General features: G+C 41.1%; 1 protein-coding gene across 2 annotated transcripts in view; it reads right to left on the bottom strand.

Moving 5' to 3' along the window:
- MEGF9 (multiple EGF like domains 9) overlaps window positions 1-24,064 on the bottom strand; it is an 86,571-nt gene extending 62,507 nt beyond the window's left edge. For both annotated transcript variants that reach the window (XR_010841880.1, XM_059071268.2), the window contains exon 1: window positions 23,322-24,064. Coding sequence is in view for 1 of the 2 variants with exons in the window: in XM_059071268.2 (XP_058927251.1) it covers window positions 23,322-23,886 (565 nt within the window). In the remaining variant the exon portion in view is untranslated. The remainder of the gene's footprint in view (window positions 1-23,321) is intronic.
- Between the last annotated feature and the right edge of the window lie 1,428 nt (window positions 24,065-25,492).

Below are 25,492 nucleotides of genomic sequence, written 5' to 3'. Positions count from 1 at the left end.
ATCTAGTATTTTCATTCAAAACAAAACAAAAAAACCCTGAAGCAAATGTGGGAGACAATTCAGATATTACAAAGCTGAGAGGTAGGTATACAGGGGATGCTTACCACATTACTTTCTATGCTTTTCTGGAAGCTTGATATATTTCACACAATATGAAATATTGTATTGAATATAATATGATATACAAGACATACATTTCTCCCCAATGATTAATATTCCTCATTATTCATATTATCCTACTCAACCTTGTACTATAGTTATTTATCTACTTGTCATATTTAGGTTCTAGAAGAACAAGTTTCACATCTGATTTATCTCTGAATGTATACTCACCCCTCCCCAATACACACATACATGGCTCTTTGGGCTTCAGATACCAGGTTAGGAGATGCAGAAGTCAGATTTAAGTTGAGTAATGGTCACCTGAGGCTATAAAATGGATAAACAGGATTTGCCTGGGGTAGCCAAGATTATGGCCTCAAAACAGGACTCAATGTAAAAGTCCCAAAAATGAAAGACAGAAAAAATAAACAGCACAGTACTGGAAGCAGGACTGAATCAGGGGCACTGAAAGAGTAAAGAAGAAAGAGACGCACATTTAAGGGTATGAATGTATTCATTCATTCAGCAAATATATATATATTGGTTCACCATGTGCCAAACATTGTATTAGGTGTTGCGGATGCAGCAGTAAATAAAACAAACCAAAATTCGTGCCCTCATGGCCCTCACCTCGTAGCAGGGGGAGACATACAATAAGTAACTTAAACAGGTTAAATATCTAGTATGTTAGAAGAGTTAAATAGTAATGAGGGAAAGAATACAAGGAAGCAAAACATGGCGGTTGTGGCGGGGAGAGGAAGGACTGTATGTGTGTGTATTAAAGAGTTCAAGTTTCGATAGGATGGACAACGGAAGCACACACATGTACTTTCCACATGCTTCTGGGCAAGGTATGTAGGTTGAAGAGGTTCAAAGCAATGTTCTGTTGAATAATTAAATGAATAAATAAGTTAATGAATGAATATAACCAGAAGATGAGAAGAAAAATATAAAGAATGTGAAAACAGAGAATCGTAATTTTTCTCTGATGTTGTTAAAGATTCTTGGCAATGCACATGATTATTAATTCAATCATTCAACATATTAGTTTTGTACCAGAAATGAGTAGTGTAATTTCTAGATGCTGAAGATATAACAATGTGGAAAAAAAAGAAAAGGTTCCTGCCCTTATACAGCTTAAGGTCTAATAGAGAGAAAAACAAAGTAACAATATAGTGTGATAAGTACTAATATGGAAATATGCCACAATGTTATCGGAAAACATGGTACGTGTTTGCACAGGGAGAAACACCTAATTAAGACTTTCCAGAGGAAGAAATCTAGACTGGGACATAAAGAATGAGGAGGTTTAGCCATGCTAAGAGTAGAGAGGAAGAATATCCCAAACGCCAACGTTTGTGTAATGACCTGGAAGTAAAACAGGGCACAGAGAACTGAGAAAAGTTCATTATAGCTCTGACATAGAATAGGAGGCAGGAGTGGTGACAGGTTAAGGGCTTTCTTAAGGGCAACTGGGTAGCCACGGAAGAGATTTATACAAAAGAGCATAACATGATCATACCTTCATTTTAGAAATACAACTGACTGCATGTAAAGAATGGACTGGGGAAGAATGAAGGCAAAGAGACCTTTCAGCAGCCTGCTAAAATAAAATAATCCAGTTGAGAGACAAAGATAGCCAGAAAAGTAAATGCCAAGAGCGTATGCACGCTATTATAATCAGAGAAAATTTATCGTTACCTGGGCCAGATGGTATGCTCATGTCCTAAAAACCTACTTTTCTATTGTTGCAAAAACAAATCATATGTGCCAATGAATTATCAATGTCTCTTACCCAGAAGACAGGAAAATTGCATTAAAGCAAAGACCCTAATAAAGCAGGGCTATGAAAATGTTATCAGAGTTGTGCTTGATAACAACCTTAAAGTTGTTATCAACTTATGCTCTTCCCTAAGAGAGCCGTTCATTGCACACCATGTCAATATCTGATAACAATTTTCATCCTTTCCCTTCCCAAAACAATTTTTCTACCTATTTTAACAGCTTCTGAGACCTTGAGATTCACGCCTGACTGTATAAGAGACAAGCACAGCTTTTCAGCTGAATAAACAAAGACAGACAATGAGGGCAATGTGGCAAACAAATCTGCCCACTCAGATATTTTCCAAAGTAGGAGTTCATGCTGGGCTCCCTCAGCTGGAAAGCCCAGGGGAATAAACATTCCAGATATATATCTGAACCAATATCAAAGACATATTTCAGCAGCACTATCATTTCTGTTAATCGTTGACTCGACAGTGTATAAAATTTGGGGGAAATTATGAGGTCCAAGGGCTTAAAAATTAAAGAACAGAAATAAAAAAGCTTGGTATACTGGGGTATTTTGTAATCAAAATTGGCACCACTCAAAATGGAAGTTATTTTTATGTTAGGGTATACTCTAAAAGACTAATGTTTTATATCACCTATACAGCAGATGTAAAATGTTTGACTTGAGTGTTGCAATGTTTGAGACAGCTTCACTATCCTTTTTTCTCATTCAAAATGAGCAGTACATTCCTAACCAGGTCTGCTCAGACACCCAGGGTGCTAGTGAATGGTAGCACAGACTCTTCAGTGACCAAGCAACCAATATCCTGGAATTTGAAAAGAACTTTTTATAATGAAATGTTCTACTATCAATAGACCATTTGCTTGAGTTGTTTTCAGAGTTGCAACTGATCCTCTGCTGGAGACCAAAGTTTCCCCTGTATTAGCCCTAAAGTCACTCCACCAGCTAAAAACTAGGATAGAACAGAGGAGGGAGAAAGTACTTTAAAATTCTAAGATAAGAAAAGATAAAAGAAATTAGGTGATCAAAGGGAAGAATATCCTTGTTATAAAAATAATGTGGGCCATAGACATTTAAAAAGAAATATAAATAGTAAGTTTCTTGAACTCAAATATTTATGGAATGAGCATGGTTCAAATGACAAATTTCAGCACAAGTTGTTTGCAGGTTTTATGACCACTGACAAACCATTTCTTTGAGTCAGTTTACTCACACGTAAAAACTAGATAATAATCTGCACCCAGTTCTACCCAAACAATTCAAGGAGTCCTCATATTGCTAGTTTTCATCCTTAGTTGGGTTATATGAGGTATTTAGCAATGTCAGAAATGATAAATGATAAAGACTACCAATTTTCATTACTACTCCCCCAAACTGATCGATCAAGTCTCTAGATTAACTTTGAACAATGGAAAAGGGAGGGACTTCCCTGGTGACACAGTGGGTAAGACTGTGTTCCCAATGCAGGGGGCCCAGGTTTGATCCCTGGTCGGGGAACTAGATCCGGCATGCCGCAACGAAGATCCTGCGTGCCGAAACTAAGACCCAGTGGAGCCTAAGTAAATAAATAAAATTATTTTTTAAATGTTAATAAAGAAAACAAAAATAGAAAGGGGAATTCCCTGACGGTCCAGTGGTTAGCACTCGGTGCTTCCACTGCAAGGGGCACTGGTTCTAGCCCTGGTTGGGGAACTAAGATCCCACAAGCCATGTGGCATGGCCAAAAAAAAAGGAAAGATTTTCCCCCTCATCATAAAGAAAGCATTTTGATGATATTAAGAAATTGTTCATTTTTTCATTTAGATATGATAACAGTATTCTGGCTATTTAAGAAAAATAGGAGAAGACATATTTTAGAAACACATTCTGAAATATTCACAGACAAAATGATATGATGTATAGGATTTATTTCAAAATAAAATAGGAGAGGGGTAAATGGATGGGGTATGGATGAGGCAGAATTGGCCTGAATGGTTGTCCAGATGGGTGATAGGTATGAGAGAAATCAGTACACTGTTCTGTCAACTTTTGTTTATTTTCAAAATTTTCTATAATAAAGAAAAGTTTAGAGTGTCTTTATGCTAGTTTCACAGGCATATTTTCATAGGTGTTTGTGATACCAAGGTCATTCACTGATCCCCTGAACCAGAGGTCAGATTTCAAACATGCATGCTAGGCAAAAGCTCTTCACCAAGATTAATTTGAATAAGGTAGGTTGATTTAAATGCATTTTAACAAAATTTCCTGAATGTTTGGAAAAAGATGAGTTGCTATTCCAAAGACAATTTTAACAGCTAACATTTAGGTAATTCTTTCCTTATGCTTCCACTGTTTTAACATTATCTCATAACAGTACTCACAACTCTATGAAGTGGGCTGACAGACTTAGAGGGGTTAAATGATGGAACTGGGATTTGAATCCAGACAATATGACTTTAGAGCCCGCACTTTTAATCACCAATTACTGGATCTTTTGAGGCTCAACTGGTTTGCGTAGTGTTTGAAAGAGTTAAGAAAATATGGGAAGAAAACTACTTCAGGCTTGAAAATAATATATATGCATTATCTTGTCAGAGGAAGCTAAATATACGATGGGGGGGAAGAAACACTCTGGAGCTGGGTAGATGGAATATTGAATTGTAGCTATCTACCATTCATTATTACATATATACCTCTCTTAGTAGAGCTTTAAAATTCTCACCATAATAACAATAAAAAGGTAATTATGTGAGGTGAAGGATATGTTAACTCACCTTATCCTGGTAAACATTTTGCAATATAAATGTGCACTGAATCATCATATTCTGGCCTTAAACTTAGACAATGTTATACATTAATCATGTCTTAATAAAGCTAGAAAAAAATCTCTTTCTTATCCTGGATTTCCTCATCCATACTTTGAAGGTTTGAGATAAGGATAGAAAGTGAAAATGTAAGTAAAGGAATCTAATACATAAGTATCCTAAAGCATTTGTATACAAGTCTATCCCTCCACCAGATTGTAAACGCCTAAGTCATTCACCATTTTATCCTCAGCTCCACAGTGCCTGTCACACAGGAAGTACTTGGTTTTGTTCAATCTAACACCAGATCGATTAAGAGGTCCAGCACCAATTGCTGACTTTATTTGTCAAGTCTCTAATTTCAGTCATTTAGGTCTGTGTGTTATACCAACAAGCAAAATAGGTTTCAAATGTTTGCTTAATAAGAGAGAATAGAAAACTAATTCATGTCCCCTCCTATTATTACATTATCTTAGCATTTAAACCCTTTAATCCAAAATTAATGATGGGAAAGATTTAGAGGGGCAGTCGTGGCCTCTAATTACCTTTGCTGGGCATCACTTTTAGGAGTACCCTGCAGTTTCCATACTGATCTAAAACTCAAACCTTACCATATCACTTCAGGACTTATAGCTCTTTGCTGCTTTTAGAATAAATTTCTGAGCATGACACATAAAGCACTTCATGATTTGACAAGTGCCAGCTGTTCCAGCCTCAGCTCACACCGTTCCCCATTCCACACTCACATATGCTCGCCTTTCCTACTGGAGCCACCCAGGACTGCAGTTCCCTGAACAGGCTGTGCATGTGCTTTCTTACCTCCATACTTTTCATGTGCAGTTCCCTTTTCCTGGAGTGTCCTCTCCCTCCTCTGCTTGGCTAATTCCTATTTGTTCTTAAGACTCAGCTCAGAGAAAACTTCCTGCAGAAAGGACATCATCTTTCAGTCCCCACCCCCGCAAAAGTCTGGGTGAGGAGTCCTCTATTTGCTCCTGTAGTACATGCATACCACTATGGTGGAACTTATCCATCTGTAGTCTGACTTTCTCTATCCTCCACTATGCTCTCAAGGACAGAAAACACCATCTCATGTGTCTCTGTTGCATCTATCCAGTCCAGCAGTAGGTGCATAGAAAGTGATTAACTACGATCAGATAGATGAATGAAAGAACCTTATTTTGTTACATAGAAAGCCCAATGTAAACTTATTGACAAAAGCATACCCTTTGGCCTTCCCCGGTGGCGCAGTGGTTAAGAATCCGCCTGCCAATGCAGGGGACACGGGCTCGAGCCCTGGTCCGGGAAGATCCCACATGCTGCGGAGCAACTAAGCCCGTGTGTCTCAACTACTGAGCCTGCGCTCTAGAGCCCGCGAGACACAACTACCGAAGCCCCCGTGCCTCGAGCCCGTGCTCCTCAACAAGAGAAGCCACTGCTGGGCTTCCCTGGTGGCGCAGTAGTGGAGAGTCCGCCTGCCAATGCAGGGGACACGGGTTCGTGCTCTGGTCCGGGAGGATCCCACATGCCTGGGCCCATGAGCCATGGCCACTGAGCCTGCGCGTCCGGAGCGGGAGAGGCCACAACTATGAGAGGCCCGAGTACCGCAAAAAAAAAAAAAAAAAAAAAAAAGCCACAGCAACGAGGAGTAGCCCCCGCTCACAGCAACTAGAGAAAGCCCGTGCCCAGCAACAAAGACCCAACTCAGCCAAAAATAAATAAATTAATTAATTTTTTAAAAAAGCATACCCGGGCTTCCCTGGTGGCGCAGTGGTTGAGAGTCCGCCTGCCGATGCAGGGGACAGGGGTTCGTGCCCCGGTCCGGGAGGATCCCACGTGCCGCGGAGCGGCTGGGCCCGTGAGCCATGGCCGCTGGGCCTGCGCGTCCGGAGCCTGTGCTCCGCAACGGGAGGTGCCACAGCAGTGAGAGGCCCGCGTACCACCAAAAAAAAAAAAAAAAAAAAAAAAAAAAAAAGTTAAAAAAGCATACCCTTTTCCCTATTACTTAAATAAAAGTGAATGCAAAGTCTTAAGCTGAATCATCTAGTGAAACACAGGTGAAGGTCAGTTTTAGCATGGTGAGACCCCCCCCTACCCCCCCAAAAAAAACCAAGTGAAAAAGGATCTGAAATCTTGTCTGATTAACAGTGAAAGGAAAGAAGGAAGGAAGGAAGGAAGGAAGGAAGGAAGGAAGGAAGGGAGGGAGGGAGGGAGGGAGGGAGGGAGGGAGGGAGGGAGGGGAAAGGAGGAAGAGAGAGAGAGAGAGAGAGAGAAAGAAAGAAAAAAGAAAGAAAGAAAGAAGAGAAAGAGAGAAAGAGAGGGAGGGAGGGAGGGAGGAAAGAAAAAAAGAAAGGGGGAGAGAGAGAGAGAGGGAGGGAGGGAGGAAAGAAAGGAAGCAAAGAAAAAGAGGAAGATACCATTGCAGATTGGTTAAGCAATAAGGAAGTACAAAGTAACAGCTTGTGACACTTGTGGCTTTATTCCCTGAAGACTACTTAATCACTGATTTTCTAAATGAGTGATCTATTATATGAGATTATCAACCAAAAGAAATATAGCAAAGAGAAATGCTTACTTTCTGATAAATTGTTAAAATGACTGTTGTTAACAAGAAAGATCATATGCTAAGGAAAAGAATTCTCTCAAACTAAGTTTAAGTAAACTTTTTTTTTTGCAACAAATGTCTGGAGTCCATTTCTAATTTCTCAATAGAAGTTTAATGCACAAGTTAAACAATGATTAACGCACAGAAAAGTACTTCACTAGGCTGCAAAGCTTTTGTAGTAACTCAGTATCATTATTTGTTACTGTCTCTATTTCTGACAATCTTGTGTTTCACCTGTTGCACCAGCTGAAGTGGCCCTCAGTTGGGCGTATTCTATTTGTCCTTAAACACCACCCTGGCTAATGTATAAAATTACTCATCTGACTCATAACACTACGTCTTCTTCTCTGGCAACAATCCACTGTACAGATCAATTAAGCTAACAAAAAAATGAAAGTGAAATTAAAATGAACAGTCATAGTAGTATGTGAGGATATGCTTTGGTCTTTCAAATAAAATACATACTTTCTACTACAAAAAGAATCAAGAAGAACACCAAAGAGGGCAGTACACAGACCTACGGTATGGAAAGAAAAACAATGACTACAAGTCAGGAAAGAGAGTGAAGGTGGCAGGGGAAAAAAGAGGCATTAAAACCAACAGGAGTTACGGGGACTTCACTGGTGGTCCAGCGGTTAGGACTCCATGCTTCCACCACAGGGGGTACAGGTTCAACCCCTGGTGGGGGAACTAAGATCCCGCATGCCAGGCGGTGCAGCCAAAAAACAATCAAACAAACAAACAAAAAAAACTAATAGGGGTTAGAAGGCTATAACAGAGCACAATCTACTTTTAGCATACTATTTTGCCATGATAGAAAGTGCTTCCAAAAAGGAGAGATCTTGGTTTGAATTCCAGCTAACTAGTATTTCCAAGCTCTGTGACTATTGAGCAAACAACTTACCCTCATCTCAAACTCAGGTTCTTTGTAAAATGGGGTAATACTACTAATTCAGAATGGAAAGGATTAGCGGTAGTGAAGAATTAAAAAGATTGTGAGTAGCATTCCAATAAGTAAATGGGTATTCAAAATATAAAAATGAAAAGAACAGCTAATATTTAGAAGGCCTACTTATGCCAGGCAGTCTAAGTACTTCACATATGTTATCATTTAATCCTTGTAATAACCCTGTGAGGTAGATGCTATTATTATGCCCATTTTACAGATGAGGAAATTGAGACACATCCTAAGGTCACACAATAAGTAAGTGGTAGAAAAATTATTCAAACCTGGCTCCAGAGCTGATAGTTACCACATAACAATAATTCTTCAGTTTGCTTGAACAAAAGTTCTCTTTCAGCTTGACATAATTATGCTTGTGTCCCTCCAAAAAGCTAACCTCTAAAAGCTACAGAACTCTGGTCTACATATAGTACATCTCTGCTACTGCACTACCCATGTATAAATCATTCCACAATTATGGGTCTTCATGTCTTCAAAATGAAATGCTACCACCCTAAAAGAATACAAGAAACAGCATTCTTGTATGCTGTTTTTAAAACAGCATACAAGACAGTTTGCCTAAAAGCCTTTTCTTCCCAGAATAGACTGCATCTATCAAGACATAGTTGCTTATACAAAAGGAGAGGGCTTCCCTGGTGGCGCAGTGGTTGAGAATCCGCCTGCGGATGCAGAGGACATGGGTTCGTGCCCCGGTCCGGGAAGATCCCACATGCCGTGGAGCAGCTGGGCCCGTGAACCATGGCCGCTGAGCCTGCGCGTCTGGAGCTTGTGCTCCTCAAAGGGAGAGGCCACAGCAGTGAGAGGCCTGCGTACCACCAAAAAAAAAAAAAAAAAAAAAACAATACAAAAGGAGACAAAAAAGATTTCATGTCAAGCAGGTATTGTACTTTAGGCCATTTTTGTGGCTAGTGACTATGGTGGTAGGTCTGGGAAAGAATTCCAAACTGCCCTTTTCTGGTTATGCTTCTGGATAGGAGGAAGAGGTAACTAGAGATGAACAAGGCAGTTTCTGGCTTCATACTGTATGTGGTCTAGTTGGAAATTATGATATAGTGCTTTGAATCTGCCATTCACATTCAAAGGTTTTTCTGACAGCATCATTCCCAGAAATAAAGAATGTACTATTTAGGAGTATTCATTTATTCTATAAACACTTGCTGAGGTCCCAGCACATGTTAGTAATTAATCTAGGTGCTGGGGAGACAGTGGTTTAAAAAAAAAAAAACAAAACAGAAAGAGAGACAAATACAAACATCCCTGCCCTTGTGGAACTTAACATTCTAGTGGTGGTGGGCAGGGAGGATTTATGCCTCAATTCAGTTCAACTTTTTATTGAGTACTTACTATGTGCTGAATGCTGAACACTATCCTAGGTAGGTAGATGTTAGACAGTACAAACATCAATAAGACATAGCCTATGAGCTACTTGAGAATAGGTTATAGAGGAGTCAGTTACATTAACAAGTAATACTTAAAACAAGAATCCTTAAAAAGCAAGTAATCAAAAAATATGTACAGGGCTTCCCTGGTGGCGCAGTGGTTGAGAATCCGCCTGCCGATGCAGGGGACGCGGGTTCGTGCCCCGGTCCGGGAGGATCCCACATGCCGCGGAGCGGCTGGGCCCGTGAGCCATGGCCGCTGAGCCTGTGCGTCCAGAGCCTGCGCTCCGCAATGGGAGAGGCCACAGCAGTGAGAGGCCCGCGTACCACCAAAAAAAAAAAAAATATGTACAGTAATATTAGAATATATAAGGTAAAACAGTATGGGAGGCTGCATGGATGATGTTTCTCAAGGACAAATAAGTTTCTCAGGTAAAAGAAAGGGATATGGTAGACATCTGTCATTCTTCTTGACATCCTGCTAATTCCTTCGTATTCTGGGAAATTCTCCATCTTTTAAGGCTTGCTATCCCACCACAAAGGTTCACAATGCCAGATTATTGTTTTCCCTGCCTCCCCTACATCCAGGGCATGAGCAAGTGATTGAGGCCCCAGTAAGCACAAGCACCCTCACCTAGCCTGTAATTAGAAACGAATGATTCTAAGCAATGAGCATGAGGCCCTTCTCTGGTGGCAGAGGGGGTGATGGCTGCAGTATGACAAGTGGCAGTAGTACTTGCTACTGCATCCAGTACCCAGTGTTAGGAATGTTGATGGTGCAAAACTAGAGCATCTAATGCTCAGTGGTGATGGCAGTGGCATATTCAGTGCACCTCTCTGTGTATGACTGGGCCTTATCTCTAGCTCCATGTCTTGAACTTGGTTCCCCTGGAGATTCTGTGAACTCTTTAACAATCTTTTAGTAAAGTCCATTTCTGATTAAATCAACAAGCATTCATTTCTGTTTTAAGGCCTGTATTAAAACTGAAGAGAAGGGCATTCCAGGCTGAGGGAAGAGCAGAAGCAAAGTAAACGAGAGGCCAGTTAGCTTAGTGATTAAGAGAGGAGCCTCTCTAGGGCTTCCCTGGTGGCGCAGTGGTTGAGAATCTGCCTGCCAATGCAGGGGACACGGGTTGGAGCCCTAGTCTGGGAAGATCCCACATCTTAGTTGCCACGGAGCAACTAAGCCCGTGCACCACAACTACTGAGCCTGCGCGTCTGGAGCCTGTGCTCTGCAACAGGAGAGGCCGCGACAGTGAGAGGCCCGCACACCGCGATGAAGAGTGGACCCCGCTGGCCGCAACTAGAGAAAGCCCTCGCGCAGAAACGAAGACCCAACACAGTCAAAAATAAAATTAAATAAATAAATAAATATGACGTAAAATATAAATAAATAAATTAAAATGACAGAAATGAGGACAGAGACAGATCACAGAGAAGTTTTAAATTACATTGGGAAACTTGAGCATTACGCACTGGGGTCACTCATGGTGAACACATAGGAGAATTATCTTAAAGTATAAATATTGTATTAAATTATTAACTAGGAGACTGATGTGACCAGGTTTTGCGCTATATGTGTATTCTCCACAGCTATAGTTATATAGTTCCACTTGACCACAGTACTTGTGCATTTGCAGGATGTAATAATATATTTATTATACATTGTTACTGTTGAGTCCTGATGCCATGCAAACTGAAGCTGTTTGATTCTAAATCAAATCCTCCAACATTGTGTCTATCATCTGTCACTATGTTTGCAACTGGATCAGAAGAGGTTGGTTCTATACTTGAAATAATAGCTTCTCCTTGTCTGATCTGAGAGACAACTAGCCCTTCAATGAGTAGGGAAGCTTATAAAATGGGGAGGGGGGATGCATCCGCGGGTGACTGGCAGAAGTATGAATCACATTTGCAAGTCTGAGATTCTTCTATGACTTTTGTATAATCAAATATCACCTGCCACTTTTTACAACATGTAGTTTGGCACCAGCATCTTCATCTAGAGTCCATATTAAGTTAAAGATGAAAGGTTTTATTGTCAAGTCAAGAACAATCAATACTATCATTTTGCAGTGTGTGGTATTTCTTGCCAAATGCTAATAAGCATCACATTGTCTCTGTTAGCCCCGATCCTTCTGGCGCTGAGTAGACAATCTCATAGTTACTGTTCGGTTCTGCTTTACATTTACATGTAGTCCACCTGCTTACCCTCATCTAATTTCTACCATTATCTCCTCTCCCTACCTCCACTCCACACCCATATCTACCTCTGAGAAACACTCTCAGATCTAATTTTGATTTTCACAGCAGCTACTGAAATCAAACCTGAGTCAAAACTGTGTAATTCAGAACAAGAGCTGAGAAGGACAATGTATGGGCTTGCTGGTGGAGGCTCTGGGAAGCTAGGGAAGGCAACAAAAATGGAACGCAAAATGTGCTCTGTAACCACTGAATGCTTCATTTCATTTTCTGCTACTCCCATCTGCTTTGGCAATGCAGCACAGTTTAGTCAAAAGAAAAAAAAAAGCAAAACACAGACTTTTAAGTCAGCCAGAGCTGGGTTTGAATTCTAGGTCAACACTCAAGAAGCCTATTAGGTTGGTACTATTATACTCATGTTACTGACAACGGTATAGAAGCCCAGGGATATTATGTGACTTGCCCTGTGTCTGTGCATGTAACAGGTCTCATTTTATAGTTAGAGAAACAAAGTCACAGAGCCATTAAAAAAAAAAAAAATGTGCTCCAGAACTTACAAAGTGAATGAAAAGAAAGACTGGAATTTATTTCTTCTGACTGCTATTCCACTGATTAGCTGGACCATTCAGCCCTGCCTTTGTGGACAAGTTGAAGCAACAAACTAACTTAAAAACTAAAACCAGTTGAACAGGATAGGTTTGTAGGCAATACACCAACAATTTGGTATAATAATAAATACCCAACAGCTAGCTTGCTTTGTGGTTTTGGTACACTTTATAACCATTCATTCACCCACACAACATCAAGGGATGGTGGGGCTACCTTGTTAAAGCAGTTCATATAGAACAGGTAATCAAAACACGCTGTAGAGTTATAAGGAATATGAAGTCAAATGAGTAATCTACAGCAAAAAAAGCCCAATGCCTTACTCTAATCAAGCCTCAATACAGATATAAAACAGGATAAATACATTGGAATACAAAGCATTCCATCTTTTCCCTCATTATTACCGTTAACCCTTCCCAAACTGCCATTTCATCCCTATAAACAGCAGATAGGACTGAAGAGAACCTAAAAGCTACTCGGTTCATGCAATTTCCTTCAGAGGAGACAACTTTCCCTAGAATATGTTTAAAGGAATTTCACTTTTAAAGACCATTTCTAAAATTAAAAGGAACTAGAGAATATGATGTTCTTACAACTAACAGTGTTATTCCTAACCTCTTCTTTTTGCTCACATACATCAAATAAAAACTATAGATTTTAAAAAATAAACAATAAAAATCAAATAAGATCCCTGGTAATATGCCAGTTTCTAGGAAGCATGCAAGACTGAAACAAAAGTTTCCAAAATCAGTTCTCTAAAGAGTGTAAAATTTACTAAATAAAGGTTATTTAAAGTTCTCCAGCCAGATTGAAAACATTCCTACCCCTTATCATTTTCCCTGTGACTAGGCAGAATACATTCCTTTTTCCAACTGAATATATTTCCCCTTCCCTCAGAGCTTAGCTGTCTCCCTGGCAAGGATATCATATAGAACAGCTGTTGTATTACCAGTATAAAAGCAATCCCATCTGATCTAATTGCAAAACATATTGATAGACTGAAACCAAACTTTGGGGAGCTCTGTATCTTTAAAGGAAGAGATAACCAAAGACCATCTATTGGTAAAGGCTGTGAACAATGTCATGAATTCAAATTCTGCACAATTTAAACAAGATCTATTTCAAAAAGCTACTTTAATTAACTTTTAAGTTCATGCTTTAAATTCCCTAGACAGAATGAAATGGATAAAGAATCAGCTCTGTTTTCAGCCTCTGCTAAGATCTCAGTTAAATCTTCCCTAAAGGTATCAAATCTTAGATGTGTCTTCACTACCCTGATTTGTCAGGTGTCAGGAACAGTTTCCTTTCTTGGGTATTGTCTTCAGAACCACTACTGACTGAGACTAAGCAAATATCTCTGATGTAGATCAAAACTGGTGAGTCAAATCGCAGAAATTAGAAAGTGGCCTGGGGTAATATCACCTGAGTTGATCTCTTATAAGTGGAGGCTTATCAAGCTTATCATAACTTTTTATTCATTTTTTCATGTTATTCATTTATATTTATGACTGTAAAATTAAAATTGGATACATTCATTGAAAAAAAAAAAAACTTGGAAAATCCAAAGAAACACAGAGAAGGAAATTAAAAAGACCCATAATCCCATTACTTAGCTTTAGCCACTTAATATTTTGGTGTATTTCTCTCCTATGTATACTGCTACTTAACATAAGGTAAGCATTTTAATAGATGCATAATAGTTCAGAGATTACCATAATTTCTTTATCATAGAATTTTAGAGTCGAAAACTTCCTATGTCAAATAACTCTACTGAAAACAACAAACCCAATATATAAACTAGATGAGTGTGGAGCTGATTAAACTGTGGGCGGTGATGCGGGGGTGTGAGGTGAGGGTGGGGGTGGAGGGCCCGGAAGTAGACCCACTTGGCCTCCTGAGTCCCTATACTGGCTCCCAAACACATCTAAGGAACCCTGGCTTCCCAAATAATACAGTTTAGAAACAACAAATCTAGCCTCTCTCATTTTACAGATAAAATGACTTGTCCAAGATTACAGAACCAGTAAGAGAACTGTGAAAGACATTAGGGTCCCATGTCTTACATACAAGGGCTCTGCTTTTCCAACTTTAGCTACTTTTTCTACAAAAGGCATCAGATGTACATCTGTATATTGCTGTTCTTCCTTTAAGAAAAACAGAAGGAAAAAAAAAGAAAAATAGAAGGGACAAAGTTATGTAACAAAAAATGAATAATTAATGTAATTTGCTAGATCTCAAAGAACTCCACTTGCCTAAGTAGGTTCTCATACTATTCCTATGAGTAATGGAGAAAAGGAGAAAAGTTCGTTTCTAAACTAAGGAAAAGGCCATGAGATTACATTATTTTCCTCAAGAATACACTACACATCTGGTGTAGCTACAAACCACTCCTTCTCCTTCACTCATTCAATCTTAAATTTTTATTCAGAATCTATTTTGGGCTGAACGCTGGGGATACAGTTGTGAACAGAACAAACAGAAGTCCCTGCCCTCATGGACTTCGTAAGCCTGACAGTTTGAGGAAGCTGCTTTCTCTTTCTGAACCTCAGTATTTGCCACCCATAAAGTAAGGATAATAATATTTAACTACTGCTTTGTATAAGAATTAAATAACATGAGGTAAGTAAAAAAAAAATCCTGGTAGGTAACTAGGCATATAATAGGTGCTCAGTTAACATTAATTACCTTTCCTCCCAGAGCGTTAAATATTAGATTGGTAATGAGAGGTGAGAGAGTACCAAGTTCCTTTGCTACTCACACTGATTTGAGGCAACAGAACAAGTATGTTAAAATAATTCCAAACAGATTCCTACACTAGGAAAGAAGTAAATAGTATTTCCATCTGAAGAAATGAAATTTACATGAGTTCTCCCAATCAAGTTCTGTAGTTTGCGTTGCTACCTCCATCACCATTTACTTTCAATTCTTGCTGGGCTCTTTCCATAACATTCAGTCCCATATAGCACTTAGGAAAAAAAATATAAAGTAAGCAATCCTCTTCCCAAAATGCTATTTTTCCATCCCGTAAATATGGGCAGCTAAACCCGACAAAAATTTACATTCAACAAAATAAACTTAAAGGACAACAGTTTGGGACTTCACTGGTGGCACAGTGGTTAAGAATCCACCTGCCAATGCGGGGGACACGGATTCGATCCCTGGCCGGGGAAGATCCGGCATGCCATGGAGCAACTAAGCCCATGCGCCACAACTACCAAGCCTGCGTTCTAGAACCCGTGAGCCACAACTACTGAGCCCACGTTCCACAACTACAGAAGCCCACAGGCCTAGAGCCCATGCTCCGCAACAACAGGAGCCACCGCAATGAGAAGCCTGCGCACAGCGAAGAGTAGCCCCCGCTGGCGGCAACTAGAGAAAGCCCGCGCAGCAACGAAGACCCAACGCAGCCAAAAAAATAAATAAATTAAATTAAATTAAATAAAAAGCAAAAGAAAAGACAACCGTTTTATTTCTCTTTTTTTTTTTCTTTTTGGCCACACCATGCGGCTTGTGGGATCTTAGTTCCCCAAGACAACAGTTTGAAATACAAAATACCAAATGTGAAACCCACCAAAAACCTATAAAGTTTTCATCTATATTCACCAACATTAAGTACCAAAAGAGGTCAGAATCTGGGGTTTTACTAACTCATATAATACGTAGAAATCTACAAAATATGTATGCCAAAGTCTCGGAGATTCTAAGAGCACGTTGTAAACCGTAAAGCACTGCACACTTGTTAATTATTAGAAGCACTCTGTTCACTATTAACTTTAATTAGATTTCTACAGGGGAAATTCTGTCATTCAAAAGATCAAATATTTGCTTCTCAACCAAATTAAACCTTTTATATTGTTATTTAGCCCAAATACACCTACCGAACAAAAACAGCTCATATTATTCATAAATAGAAAAAGAAATTTGCTACTATTCAAAGTACTGGATTTTTTTTTTTTTTTTGGAGGCAGATAACTTCTGTTATGAGTTTTTTTTCTGTATTGTTCCTCAGGAGAAGGAAAAAAAACAAAAAACAAAAACAAAAACTGGACAATAAAGAAGATCCAGAACAAAAAGAAAATCTTTTCTTTCATTTTTTTCCAAAAGAAAGAATTAATACCATATCCTGAATATTGTGTAAACTATGACATTTTCTTATCAAGTGGGCTTAATAATCTAAATTAAATAGACTTTAAAAACAAATTCACAGGGAAAAAGTCAAAGTCACAAAGAAAGACAGGTTTTGTTCTGAGTGCAAAGTGTTCAACCCTGTGCACCCTGTTACCAGAACATCTTCAAGGACCTTTTGTTCCCCTGGAAAGACTTCTTGGAAGAATTAGGCTTTGAGGAGGCACTGAAGGAGGACAAATGGGAAATTGTTAAGTAGAGAGGATAATTTGGTTCCTTAAAGAACATGAAAGAATGGATGGGTCCAAGAATAAGAGACAGGAGTAAGAAGAACATACAGAGGAGCTTAAATTAAAAAAAAAAAAATGAGCAAGGAGAACAGAAGATTTTATTTTAATGAAGAAAAAGTAGTAGGGAAAGATTTTTCAGACAGTAATACTTATCTGTGGAACAGTGGCATTACTAGAGGGATTATTCTGACACACATTTATCACATGTACTTAAATAGATACAGTTAAAAAGACTGAGTAAACCTTTACTGTGATTCAAACACATATGTATCCAGACATAATCTTTATCTTTTTCATGACAATTTTTTAAATATCTCCCTTCAAAGTTACCAGTGCAGTTAGAGTAGTTGTTTCTAGTGAAAAACAGATAAACCAAAACGCATACTTGAAAAAAGACTAAGTGACCAAGAAGAGATACCTATAACATAATCTCAACATTAGTATTAAAGTAAAGATGTTTATATTATATCTAAAGAAAACAAACAAAAATAAAGATCAAGGCAAAAAGCATGAATTAAAGCTATTTTTAACTAAAAATATCATCTAACACTGTCTTTCAGCCAAACAGATCTTATATTTCTATTCTCTTCTGATCTATTAAGTGCCCTAGAGCAGTAATCTCTCCACCCATAATTTACCCATCAGTAAAAACAGCACCATGATACTTTTCTTCTATTCTTTTTATAAGGGTGCCAAGATGTCTGGAAGTTAATAAATACATGCTTAGAAATGCTGAGATGAAAAGTAATGCTCACTTTAATTTTATGGAACTTTAAAAAAAATCAAGATAAAAAGACCTAGTTAGATTATTTCAATGTGTAAATTTTCAACTAGCCAGAAGGCTTCCTGAGGACATAATTCAGTAGATTTGAAACTAATGCTTTGGAGTTTAACTGTGCTGTTCCAGAAACTAATCAGACTAAGGAATTTCTGCAGAAAGCTAGGCACTCAGGCCAGGAATAAGATATAGTGAATTTGAGAAGTCCCTGGGCCTAGCCCTAAAAAGACTACAGACAATCCTCCCTATCACAGACCATATTAGAACCTAATCAAAGGAAGAGTTAGAGCTATAATTGTTCAACATTGTAAAACAGAAATTTTGAGGAGGTGACTAAATAGCACACAAGAGAATGAAGAGAGTAAATGCCAAAGAACAGGTGAAAAATTTTCAGACTAGTATCCAAGGGCAAATATTTTTAGCAAAATGGTTTCCTTATCTTCTATGTAACTATTTCTTTAAATGCCAATAATATGGATTCTGGAACCACAAAGGTTGGGTTTGAATCTAGGCTCCACCACAGCTGGGCTTCTCTGAGTCTCAGTTTCCTTATCTATAAAATGAAGATAGTAATAGTACCTAACTCGATTATACCTAACTGTTGTGAGGGTTAAGTAAGGTAACATATGTAAGGCGCTTAGAACAGTACCTGTAGCATAGTAAGTACTATATGTGTTTGCAATTACTATTACAGTGGTCCACAGTCCCTCAGACCTGATGTAAATACCAGAAGATCCAAAAAACCAAAAATTTTTCTGTTATTCATTTGGCAGCAAAACCTGACCTGAACAAATGCAAGGCTATTTATAGCTTTTTTTAAAACCCACTCAGTGTGAGTATACATGCATTTTGCTGCAAGTATCTTCATGTGTTTGATTACAGGATGCTGCTCTAGACTTCACTGGGGTGTATTTATTAACTTCCTAAAATCTGAAAAATTCTAAATTCTGAAACACCCAGCCCCACAGGTTTTTGATAAAAGATTATGAACATACATTATCTTTGAAGCCTGAACAATTTCTATTTCTTTAAAATGAATGGTATCTTCTTAAATAACCATAAGCAAATGACACCCTGAACCTAGCTGTACAGAATTTTAGGATGAAGAAAACATTTCCCAGTACAGGTAGGAGGGCCCTGAATTCCCAGAATGCTCCTTTCAAATAAAATCCATTCACAATGTTTCATTTACATGCCATAGTAGTCAGAGCTTTCAAACTAAATTGTAGGACTTGCTTTAAAAAAAGCCTATTCTCTTAACTTAGATCACAAATAAATGATTAAGGCTCATTTCGGGGGCATTCATGTGCCCTGAATCATGTGTACCAAATCATCACCGAACTTTACAGCTGGAAGAGACCCTTGAGAACTAATCTAAATCATTATTCCTTCCCTTCCAAACTGTTTTATCATCCATAAATGTATTCTCCCCTATGAGGTAAGAACAACCTGCCCTAACTTGTCCTTAGACTCCGCCTATGGGAACGCCCTGTAGGTGAATGTGAATAAACTGGGTGGGGTACATTGACAGACTCAGGATCCAAAATGATGGGTTGAATCTAACACAATAAATCTTACATGCTTGGCAAATGTCTCAGTTTATACTTAAGAAAATAACAAGGAGGTTCCAAGTCCAGAATGAAGAAAGACTCATCTACTCCATGTTTTTAAAAAGAAAAAAAGAAGACTTAACTATATTAATGGACTCAATGAGTCAACTACATAATGTGGCTGCTAAAAAAGCTACTGTGATTAGGAACTAACTACATCAACAGTAGTACAGCATCCAGAAAGAACAAGGTAACCGCCCTCTCTACTATGAGCTGGTTAGAGCACATCTGGAGCAATACGTTCAGCTCTGTGCTCAACACTCCAGGAGAGACACAGAAAAACTGAAAAAGTCCAGAAAAGGGGTAACCAGGATAGTAAGGGAATCTGAAACCATTTCACATAACAGTTGAGAGAGCTGAAGTTATTTAGTCCAGACTCAGAGGGAACATGATCACTGTCTACAGATCCCTGAAGAACTGTCATGGCCCAGAGAGAGCTGACTTGTTCTGTATGGCCCCAAAGGGCAGAGCCAGAACCAGCTGGTGTTAACCACAGTGAGAAATATTTCAGCTAAGTCCATGGAAGTGTTTCTTGCAATGTAGAGCCACGTTAGGATGCAGTGGCTTCTAAAGTAGTATCTAGCCCTGAAGGTCCCTAATTTTAAAAATCAAACATTTGTCATCTCTTTGGTCTCTTACTGTTGATAACTATTATTCTCTAGTATCACAGCTTCTGCCTTCACCCTTCTTAAAATGTCCTACCCAGCCAACCAATCAGTCAAATGTTTTGCCAGGTCTGTGGGAGGGAAATGCTTGCTTGCTGGGCAATTAGTTTCAGTTTGCAGATCAGTGTGCCTACAAACAAAAGACAGCCCTAATTGAGGGGCAGGCAAGAGCTCTGAGCTAGACCTCCCTGAAAAAAGTTCTTATTAATTCAAAGAGCCGCTAGAAGACCCATCCATACATGTACTATATTACCTATGGTGTTCAGTCTTTACAGGAACATTAAAATAACACCCTGTACCCGTCTTCCCAAATGCCAGAGAATCCAACTTTGCCAACCTAACTAGGTCTCTCAAATTCAGTTAGAAGTTTTCCTTCTGTCAAAGAGATGCGTTTACTGTTTGAAGTAGACTAGAACCCATGCTCAGATAGAAAGGCCATACTCGATTACATTACTGTAAAGCTAAAATTGCCCATCAGTAGGCCCACAGAGGCAGTTCAGCTTCTAAGAACAAGACACGGGCAATCCATAGTGAATTCACAGAAAACTACAAGCTATGAAAAATTTTAAACGCAGGAGAGCTACAAAAATTGGACATCCTTCTAAAACTTCTGTTGCTCAAAGACCACCATAGGCATAGATATATGGTAGTCCATGGAAGTTACTAAAAGCCTTGAACAGCTCAGATGGCAAATATTACTCAATCCAGCTTTACTTCTCTTGAAATTGATTTGGAGTCTACAAAACTCCAGCCAAAGTATTAGAGAATATAATATATACGTGATGGACTGAACAAGAACACATGCTTCCCTGTACTTTTTAAAGTGAAGCCCAGAAGCAATCTAAGTGTCCACAAACAAGGGACTGGTTAAATAAGTTATGGTATATATTTACAACGAAAAATGCAACTGCTGAAAAAAATAAGGTAGACCTTAGGTACTGACATGAAAAAACCAGTCCATGATACATAGTTAAGTGGATACAGCAAGTCGCAAAACTCTACGACTTGCTATAACCATATATAATTAATATATTATATGTTACATATATTAATAATATATGTAACATATATAATTAATATATTATTTCATTTTGAGTTTTTAAAACCTGTTTTTAAAAACCCTGTGTTTATGTTCATATATGCCTAGAAAAATGTCTGAGAAAAGCTCAAACTGCTAACAGTAGTGACCTTTAGGAACTGACTGGAGCTGGGAAGGCAGTAAAGGGGTGACTCTCACTCTTTCCTTTGTGGACTTCTGGTTCTTTGTAATTTTTGCAAGGTTACCTTTGCGGACAAATGCTGTATGAGTCCCCCCCGTATGAGGAACCTGGAGTGTAGGCAAATTCACCCAGACAGGAAGTAGAATGGTTGTTGCCAGGAATTAGGGCCATAGGGTTGGGAAGTTATTGTTTAATGAATACAGAGTTTAAGTTGGGGAAGATAAAAAAGTCCTGAAGATGGATGGTAGTGATGGCTGTACAATGTGAATGTACTTAATACCACTAAACTGTACACTTAAAAATGGTTAAAATGGTAAATTTTATGTTATGTATATTTTATCACAATGAAAAAGCAACTTAAAAAGGGAAAAGTTACCTATGTGATTTAAAAATTACAATACAAAAATTATTAAGGTAAAATAACATCAATTACACAGACATTATATACTAACCATTCAAAATAAGCAATCTTCCTACATAAACACATGGTGTGCTTCGAACTTTGGAAAATCTAATTCATCCTTTTCTATTATATTTTACTAAAACAAATAAAAATCACAAGTCTCTACTAGGTTTCTCAAATGCTTTCTATCCCACCAAAAAAAAAAAAAAAAAAGAAGACCTAGTCATAAGGATAGCTAACACACACACCCACAGTGCTTATTTACTCTGCACAGGGAACGGTTGTTCTAAGCTTTATTAATGTACTAAGTTATTTCATTTTCACAACAATCCTATGAGCTAAGTACTATTATTATCTTCATTTCTCAGATGAAGAGAGGTTAAGTGACCTGCCCAAGATTACACAGTTAATAAAGGGCAGAACTAGGATTCAAACCTAAGAATGGACTCCAGAGTCCATACTCTCAACCTCTACGCTTCCTGCCTCTCAGTAATATATCAGTCTCTCTATAGGAAGGCCAAAAAAGGTTACAGTCAAAATCCAGCTAGTTAGTACAGCCCTTGAAGCTGGAAGAAATACAAACGTGGCTTTTTATGGGTGAATAATCTGCATTCCTTCCTATGTCAATGCCAAGCTCTAATCCAAGATGTGACTGTATTAAGGCTCATAATCATGTGGGAAAACTCTCTACAAATTCAGTTATGGTCCAAAGTCCATACCTGACTCCACAGTAAATCACTGAGTCTAAGAATTAGGTCAGAGATCCATTAATATAAATACAGCTAGACAAAATGGTTTGGACAAATCAAACCCCAACTCAAAGCAAAGGAATTCAGAAACTCTTGACTAACATCTTGACAAGGTAGGTTTTATTTGTTTAGTTCCAGGCCCACTTTAGATCTCAAGGGGGAAAGAACAGAAGTTGTCTCTAAGTTTGCTTGAAGACTTCAATCAGCAGGAAGAAGAGCTTTATTTTCTACGGGGACTCAGACAGAAATTGGCTTTTATCAGCATCAGCAAAACTGAACATTCCCCTTAAGGGGGAAAAAAACCCGGCATCCCTGCTTAAAATGTCTATTTGTCCAAACCTATTGACCTTGTAATTGAGGAAGAGAAAAAAAAATGGTGCAAAGAAGGGATTTAACCTAATTTATAAATGTGCTCAACCTAGATACACACCTGCCCCAAATGACCTACTGAATCTATTTATTTGCAGGGAAAACATGGATTACAATGTCTTTTTTTTGGCCTCAAGTGGTCTGTACTACTGTTTGTAAACAAAATCCTCTCAATATCTTTTCCACCTGTCACATGTACATCTGATATTTATATAAACAAGGAGAAATGAACAAGGAAAGTGGAGCTGTAGGAGGAATCCCTTAGACTCAGTTTTTGACCAGTTGGTTTCAGGAGGTACTGGGCTGGCTTTCAAACTTCCCCAAATCACCCAGACGGAGAGGCAAGGTGAGCGAACCGAACGCAAAAGTTTGCGCCCATTCAGCCTGTCTGACAAAGGCCAGAGAGCCCTGTTTGGAAGGAGGTGCGATGCCTTTCCACGCAGCAGCCGCCCCCCTCCCGAGGAAGCACAGCCCAAGGGGGGGACAAAAGACTTTCCAGATTGGGGGCTGCGGGGCAGGTTAGCTGGAGCTTGGACCTCCCCTTGAAAGTCGAAATCTGGGGAACCTTTGGGGCAAGAAATGATCCATTCCAGCCAAGAGCCCAACGCTAGAGGCCAAGGCTGGGGAAAGGCACTGGCAGCCGTTGGGAGGGTCCGGTGGGCGAGGAAGCGCTGAGACTCACCTGGGGGAGGCGGCGAGGGGGCCTCGGTGGCAGGTGGGGTGGGCGGGACGCTGCTGCTGTTGCCGCCGCCGGGGAGAATGGAGGTCGGGATCGGGGGAGTGGTCGGCGCCGGGCCAGTGGTCGTCGAGAGGGTGGTCGGCGCGGGTCTGGTCGTCGCCCGAGCGGTGGTCCAAGTACGTTCCACCGCAGGAGGTGTGATCGGTGAGGGGCCGAGCGGCGCCCGAAAGGTGGTCGGAGAGGGTCCGGCCCTGGCCCGAGAAGGGGTGGTCGCCAGGGGCTGGGCTGAAGAGGACGCAGCCAGGGGTCGGTGGACGGTAGCGCGCGGGGGTCCGGTCCTCGGGGCCTGGGCCGTGGGAGCCATGGCCGTAGAGAAAGGGTGACTGGGCTCGCCCTCCAGCCCAGGGCCCGGCGACGCGTCCACCTGCCCCACGGCCCCGCCGCCACCGGTGACATTCCCCGCTGAGGTTGCTGAGGCGGCGGCGGCGGCGGCGGCGGCGGCGCACAACAGGGCGAGGCCGCCCAGGCTCGGCAGGCTCCTCATGGCGCGCTCGGCTTCGCCATTCATTCATTCAGTCAGTCGGTCGGTCAGTCATCTTCTCCTCCCTGCACTCGGACCAGGGAAGCCGCCGCAGCCGCCACCGCCACTGGGCGCACCATCGCCACCTCCCTCTGACAGGCGGCCGGCCCCGCGGGCGGGCCCCAGCTCGGAGGGAGAGACCGGGCCGTGCGAGGACAGCCCGCCCTCCCCGATTGGCAGCCTAACCCGACCAATGGGAGGCCACGCTAACTCACGTGACCCACCCGCTTCCCGGCCTCTTTGTGGCCCCGCGGGCCAATCAGAGGACGTCAAGGAGAGGGGGCGGTGCTAAGGCGGGAGGAGGGTGGTGCGAGCACAGCACCAGCCGGTCGGGCTAGCGGCAGCCCCGGCTTTGTCTGCCCAAGGAGTGGGGCGCGGGCCTAGGGCACCGGGCGCCACGGAGCAGACAAAGGACGCGCCCCGCGCGGCAGAAGCCGGGCCAAGTCGTCTGCTCCACTGGGCGACGAGCGCGACCCGGAGCGCGGAGTCCGCTCTCGGGAGCTTCCCCGCCCTCTTGAACAATGGGGCGCCGGAGGCGCGCCCGGGCTCGGGTGGAGACGGAGCTGGAACCCCAGCGATGGGTGAGGGCGGCTGCAGCGAGGATGTGGACCCCAGCATTCCCTCTGCTGCCTGAGAGCACCTGTCCTCGGCCCTGCGAGGTCTGCGCTGCATTCCCATTTCAGAGATGGGGAAACTGAGGTCCTTGTTGAGGACCTCACCGAACCAAGACCCACGCCGTCATCAGGCACCTGCAGTGGGCCAGGCGCTGTGCCTGGCAGGACGGGGGTTCTAAGAGACCCATCAGGAGCCGGAGGGGCAAGCTTTCTGCGTGGGGGAGACAGGCTCACATGCACACTTTACCCTAAAACGCCGGGGAGAGTGGGATCGGATGGGGTTGAACCTCAGCTCCAAGTTTCCTGCTGAGTGGTTTTGTGGCCTGAACGCAGTGTTCTCACCTCTAAAAAGGGGTGGATAGAGAGCTAACACCCACAACGCCCCCATCCGCCTCTTACAGAGCTGATGTGAGAATTAAGTAATGAATTGAAAGGGCTTAACGCAGTGCCTGGCCCACAATAAACCCTAATTTATGCTTACTAAGTGTACTGTTAGGACAAGACCCGTGCCGCAGCCCTGCATGTACCTAAAGTCGCCTGCCTCTTGGGGTGGGTCTGATAGCAGAGCTTGACCCTGGGTGACACTCAACCCTGTGTAAAGCTGGAATTCCGGTGCGCAGCCTCGCACCATCGCCCAGGATTCAGAGCTCGCTCAGGAGCTGCAGCCTCGGCTCAGCAGCTTCTAGTGGCAGCCGGGCAGGGCGCGTTTGTCATCTGACAGGGCTTAATCCCAGCCCCACCGCCAACCCATTCCTGGCCTCCCCTGCGTGATGCTTGCTTTGTGTATGGCTTCCCATTAGTCACCGGCCTCCAACAAGAACGGGGCGATGAGATTTGCATGCGAACCCGTGTATATGTGAATTAAAAATGCATTTCTTTACCTGCTTGAGGAGTGGGTGGGGAGAGGATAGTTTTGTGCTTGTGTAATGAAAACATAAACATGTTTGTGTGTCTGTTTGTATGAGTATTATGTGTATTTG

The sequence above is a fragment of the Kogia breviceps genome, chromosome 8 (genome assembly GCF_026419965.1).
Source record: "Kogia breviceps isolate mKogBre1 chromosome 8, mKogBre1 haplotype 1, whole genome shotgun sequence".
Classification (NCBI taxonomy): domain Eukaryota; kingdom Metazoa; phylum Chordata; class Mammalia; order Artiodactyla; family Physeteridae; genus Kogia; species Kogia breviceps.
The sequence above is the reverse complement of the archived record's forward strand: the minus strand, read 5'-3'. Positions and strand labels throughout refer to the sequence as shown.